The sequence below is a fragment of the Oncorhynchus mykiss genome, chromosome 26 (genome assembly GCF_057628025.1).
Source record: "Oncorhynchus mykiss isolate SJ-2025 chromosome 26, ASM5762802v1, whole genome shotgun sequence".
NCBI classification, from domain to species: domain Eukaryota; kingdom Metazoa; phylum Chordata; class Actinopteri; order Salmoniformes; family Salmonidae; genus Oncorhynchus; species Oncorhynchus mykiss.
The window spans coordinates 20,725,988-20,731,987 of NC_143047.1; the positions used below are offsets into that span (position 1 = coordinate 20,725,988).

Consider the following 6,000-nt stretch of genomic DNA (forward strand, 5'->3'; position numbering starts at 1 on the left):
TATTCTCAGAAACCAAGTCTGGGCTAACAGAGAATTTAAATGTGACAATAGAGTGAAAGAGGCTGGTATGATAGACTAACATGGAAAAGACATAACATAGAGTCCATCTGGAAAGACATGGTGATGGACAGTCTGGTCTAGGCTGATGTATTCTATGCTAACAGTGGATAACATAAAGCTGCACCTACCTGGGCTCCCTGCCCCTCCCTGTGCCTCCATGCAGCCGAGCCGAGAGTGCCGTGCTGTCTATCACAACAGCATGGGAGTGGGGGAGACAGACTGAGAGAGATGGAGGGAGAGAGAGAGGTATGCCAGCTCTCGTTCTCCACAGCTGCACTCCTTTTTTACTCTGTCGTTCTCTTCCTCACTGCCTGGTGCTCATCCCTGCTCAGTGCTCTTTCACACACTCACCAGCCTGCCCAATACAGACATGAGAACACACTGAGTTCACCGCTCTGCTGCGCTGCCTGCCTCAGAGAGAGAGAGAGAGAGAGAGAGAGAGAGAGAGAGAGAGAGAGAGAGAGAGAGAGAGAGAGAGAGAGAGAGAGAGAGAGAGAGAGAGAGAGAGAGAGAGAGAGAGAGAGAGAGAGAGAGAGAGAGAGAGAGAGAGAGAGAGAGAGAGAGAGAGAGAGAGAGAGAGAGAGAGAGAGAGAGAGAGAGAGCACAGCAAAACCCAGAACCACTTTGTTCTATAATAACATTGTGAAAAAGCTCAGCGAATGCAGAATACAAAGAGATCTAGAGAGAGAGGGAGAAAAAGAAGGGGATAGAGAGACAGTGAGAGAGAGCAGGGTGGGCACACTGGCAGACTGCCCAGATTGAGAAAGAGAGAGGGTGGCTGCAGGAGGGGTGTTGGTGGGGCTTTGGATAAAGGGAAGGGGAGAGTTGGATACACCACATGGGTGAGAAGTATCACAGAGTCAATATGTGTGTGAGCGTGTGTGTCTGTGTGTGCCAATGACTGTATATATGAATGGACAAAGTCACTGATCACATAACACCTTGCATTCCTATGTGAAGACTCAATAGCCAAATGAAGTCGGTTAAGATAGCGTATCACGCGCAGTTTGAGCTACTCCAGCTAGCTCAGTGCTGTCCCTTTTAAATGGGCTCCCGAGTGGTGCAGTGGTCTAAGGCACTACATCTCAGTGCTAAAGGCATCACTACAGACACCCTGGTTTGAATCCAGGTTGTATCACAACTAGCCGTGATTGGGAGTCCCATAGGGTGTGGCACAATTGGCCCAGCGTTGTCCGGGTTTGGCCGGTGTAGGCCGTCATTGTAAATAAGAATTTGTTCTGAACTGACTTGCCTGGTTAAAAAAAAATGAGAAAGAGAAAGGCTGCCATTAGCAACTAAATTATCCTTATACCTTCTTCTCTGTGTGATTTTAAAATAATCGGTTCAAGGACATACTGTACATCTTGTGTGTTAAAGGCAACTATTGGTACCATGATTGTCATCCATTTAAAAAAAAAAAAATTACATGAAAATTGACCATGAAGATTTCCATTTTTCTGCTAACAATGCATGCAGTACCGCAGTTGGCCTTGAACATCCGCGGCTTCAACGAGCAGGGGCAGTCGTTCTCCACTGGTGTATGTGAATGTGCATACACCTTATTAGGTAAACATCTTAACACTCCAGTTACAAGCCTTGTCCCACAGCAGCATAAAAATATTATGATAAGCACAGGACAACAGTACTGCCGATTAGTTTCCTGAAAACGATTTACTCTAGTAGAGGGACGGGGCAGAGAGAGAGATGACACTTTACCCATTCACCTTTGGAAATGTGGATACAGATGTAAGATCTTCATTTAATCACCCTGTTGCAGGAGAAGTTCGCTGCGATGTAGGAATTTTAAAACATTTTGTGCATTTGAGGTTTGAAAAGGCTTCTGAAGTTTGTAATTTCCACTTTGAAATTTCAGACTTGATTTTCCCTTACAAAAACTGTATCAATCCCTACAAAAAGGTCAATTTATTATAATCCACATAATAATTCACATTTCCTTTTGCTGCAAGATTATTTTCCTGCTGTAGCTAACTGGCTCAAATTAAGATCCTACATCTGTACATCACTCTAACATACAGCACCTTTCAAAAGTTTGGACACACCTACTCATTACTCAATCCATCTGGTTTGCGCTTAGTGGGACTATCATTTGTTTTTCAACAGGACAATGACCCAACACAGCTCCAGGCTGTGTAAGGGCTATTTTATTTCTTTATTTATTTTTATTTCACCTTTTTTTAACCAGGTAGGCTAGTTGAGAACAAGTTCTCATTTACAAATGCGACCTGGCCAAGATAAAGCATAGCAGTGTGAACAGACAACAACACAGAGTTACACATGGAGTAAACAATAAACAAGTCAATAACACAGTAGAAAAAAAGAGTCTAAATACATTGTGTGCAAAAGGCATGGAGAGTTAGGCAATAAATAGGCCATAGGAGCAAATAATTACAATTTAGCAGATTAACACTGGAGTGATAAATGATCAGATGATCATGTGCAAGTAGAGATACCGGTGAGTGATGGAGTGCTGCATCAGATGACCTGGTCTCCACAATCACCCGACCTCAACCCAACTGAGATGGTTTGGGATGAGTTGGACCGCAGAGTGAAGGAAAAGCAGCCAACGCATGTTCAGTATATGCGGAAACTCCTTCAAGACTGTTGGAAGAGCAATCCAGGTGAAGCTGTCATCAAAGCTGTCATCAAGGCAAAGGGTGGCAACTTTGAAGAATCTTTGTTTAACACTTTTTGGGTTACTGCATGATTCCATATATGTTATTTTTATAGTTTTGATGTCTTCACTATTATTCTACAATGCAGAAAATAGTCCAAATAAAGAACAACCCTTAAATGAGTAGGTGTGTCCAAACCTTTGACTGGTACTGTAGGTGCAGGAGACAAAACATGGATGGATGGACACACGAGTTTGGTCTGTGTGTGAGTGTATCAAATCAAATCGTATTCGTAAACAACAGGTGTAGACTAACAGTGAAATGCTTACTTCCCAACAGTAAAATTGAAAAATTATAGAAAGATAACACCGGGAATAAATACACAATGATAACTTGGCTATATACACAGCTCATCAGTACCAAGCCGATGTCCAGGGGTACTAGGTAATTGAGGTAGATATCTACATATAGGTTAGGGTAAAGTTACTAGGTAACAGGATATATAATAAGCGGAAGGAAAAGAGCATGTGAGTCAAAACTGTTAGCGCAAAAGGGTGTCAATGCAGATAGTCTATATAGCCATTTTCGTAACTATTTATGAGTCTTATGGTTTAGGGTAGAAGCTTTTCAGGATCCTGTTGGTTACAGATTTTGCATCGGTACCCGATTGCCATGCTGTAGCAGAGAGAACAGTCTATGACTTGGGTGGCTGGAGTCTTCGACAATTTTTAGGGCCTTCCTCTGACATCGCCTGGTATAGAGGTCGTGGATGGCAGAGACTTCAGCCTCAGTGATGTACTGGGCTGTACGCACCCTTTGTAGTGCCCTGTGGTTGGATGCCAAGCAATTGCCATACCAAGCGGTGATGCTACCAGACAAAGATGTTCTCAATTGTGAAGTTGTAGAACCTTTTGAGGATCTGAGGGTCCATGCCAAATATTTTCAGCCTCTTGAGGGTGCCTTCTTCACGACTGTGTTAGTGTGTGTGGACCATGTTAATTCCTCAGGGATGTGGACACCGAGGAACTTAAAGCTCTCAAACCGCTCCACTATAGCCCCGTCGATGTGGATTAGAGTGTACCCGGCCCTCCATTTCCTGTAGTCCACGATCAGCTTCTTTGTCTTGCTGATGTTGAGGGAGAGGTTGTTGTCCTGGCACCACACCGCCAGGTCACTGACCTCCTCTCTATAGGCTGTCTTGGCGTCGTCTGTGATCAGGCCTACCACCACTGTGTCGTCAGCAAACTTAATAATGGTGTAGCAGTTGTGTGTGGCCATGCAGTTGTGGGTGAACAGAGAGTACAGGAGGGGACTAAGCACCCACACCTGAGGGGCCCCGTGTTGAAGGTCAGTGTGGTAGATGTCAGAATGTCCAGGATCCAGTTGCAGAGGGAGGTGTTCAGTCCCAGGCCCCTGAGCTTAGTGATGAACTTGGAGGGCACTTGGAGGGCACTATGATGTTGAATGGAATGAACAGCATTCTCGCGTAGATTGAAGTTGCCAGGGATAATAGAATGGTGCCGGAGGAGTTGCTGCTGTTTTACGGGCTCCTAACCAACTGTGCTATATTGTGTTTATCCATTATCACATTTTCTCTGTTTACATCCCACTCTGGAACTTTGATAAACCCGTAGATTATATTGTGTTCAGAAGTCGATGTTGACGATATAGATAAAGTTCAAGTATTTATTTGTCATGTTGATTAAAAAGTTTAATATCTTAGCTCCCATCATCATGCCGATGAATTATTTTAGTTAGAATTTACATTGAAAACTGAATTTACCATCGCCCATATAATACCTTGAGAGAAAGAGGCGAAGCGAGAGGGTTAGCTATCTCTCGACAAAATCTGTCTAAAATAAACCCAATGCGTTTCAATGGGGTATGGATTTAAGCAGATCTACACTTAACGCCTGCCGAGACAACGACTCGCATTGTCAGGGCGGAGACATGAGCACCTCGTCATTATGTACAGATTTCTGATGAACCTGTCAGTCCATGGGTGGATCTCAAATGATGTCCCTTGATTCCTCACATTCCCTCCACATGCCTCTTTCTCAAAACACATTAGACGTGAGAGAAGACAGGAGGAACCATGAAAAGAGAATTAAGCTATTTTTAAAGTAACTGTTTCCGTAGTGTAGTGGTTATCACGTTCGCCTCACACGCGAAAGGTCCCCGGTTCGAAACCGGGCGGAAACATATTTTTAGCTCTAATGCACATTGGTACACAATTTAATGGTTTAATTTATTCTGCCAACGTTTACATTAAACGATCATCTAAAACATAGTGGAAAAGCAATCTTGAGAGATATTACAAAAGACCAGTCTCGCGAGATAGCAATCAACGTTACTTTGACGATACTTTGTAGTCGTTCGAGCGATTGCAGATGGATGTGTTTAGCTAGGCAGCGTGCTAGATGTTTATTTTTTCCAAGATAGTCCCTTTTCAGAAATCAGTTATATCTGTGCGTGGTAGCAATATTTCCGAATAGTAATTACGTGTATTCAATTTTCAACAATATAATAAAGCGTTACAGTTAGACTCACTACAGTGCATTGTGGTAACGTTAGCCAGCTAACGTTACTAGTACTGTAATGTTAATCTAGCTCCATGAATACATGCAATGTGCATTGTAGCTAGCTAACGTAAACGGACTAAACTCCACTCAATGGTAAAGGAAGTTTAGGATTAACTTCACCACTGAGTGGAGCCGAGACCAGTCGGCGGTTGTATTTGTTTAACGTTTTTTGAAAAAGAATGTATTTCAGCAAACAAAGAGTGGCACGAAACTTCAGAGGAAAAACATAGGTACAATGTACCGAGGTAAAGACAGTTTCAGATTGGATATTAGCCTGTAGTTCTCCTTACGTCCACCAACAGCAGTTAGGGACCGTCAACATAGTGACAAATCACATTTTTCAAATGTCAATAGCTCTTTAACCATTACTCCTAACACTTTCGAAACTGGTTGTAGCTAACCCGTGGCATAGATGCACATTGCACACCCTTTAGTTTGTCCATTTTTTATTAAAAAAAAAAATCTCCCATGGTTTTACATGAATTTGTCAAAATGTAGAATTTCAACAGCTCCTTGGCCATGTGACCTAGTGACTTCAAACAAGGTTCAGAATGTCCATTCAGTGGGCCTACACATGGCACACCCTTAAGTTTGTCCATTTTTTTTCTCACATGGTTTTACATGAATTTTTCTACATTTAGAACTTCAATAGCTCCTTGGTCATGTGACTACCCTTCTATATTGCACACTCTTGTTTGTGTACTGTAAAATCACGCGGTGTAACG

General features: G+C 42.8%; 1 protein-coding gene and 1 non-coding gene across 3 annotated transcripts in view; one reads left to right on the forward strand and one right to left on the reverse strand.

Moving 5' to 3' along the window:
* The window catches only part of LOC110506603 (dysbindin domain-containing protein 1), a 37,234-nt gene extending 36,759 nt beyond the window's left edge, over positions 1–475 (reverse strand). For both annotated transcript variants that reach the window (XM_021586336.3, XM_021586335.3), the window contains exon 1: positions 189–475. In XM_021586336.3, coding sequence (XP_021442011.1) covers positions 189–219 — 31 coding nt within the window. In that variant the 5' untranslated portion in view covers positions 220–475. The remainder of the gene's footprint in view (positions 1–188) is intronic.
* A 4,347-nt stretch (positions 476–4,822) lies between these two features.
* On the forward strand, positions 4,823–4,895 carry trnav-cac (transfer RNA valine (anticodon CAC)). The gene has a single exon. It is a non-coding gene; the product is annotated as a tRNA-Val (tRNA).
* Positions 4,896–6,000: the final 1,105 nt, after the last annotated feature.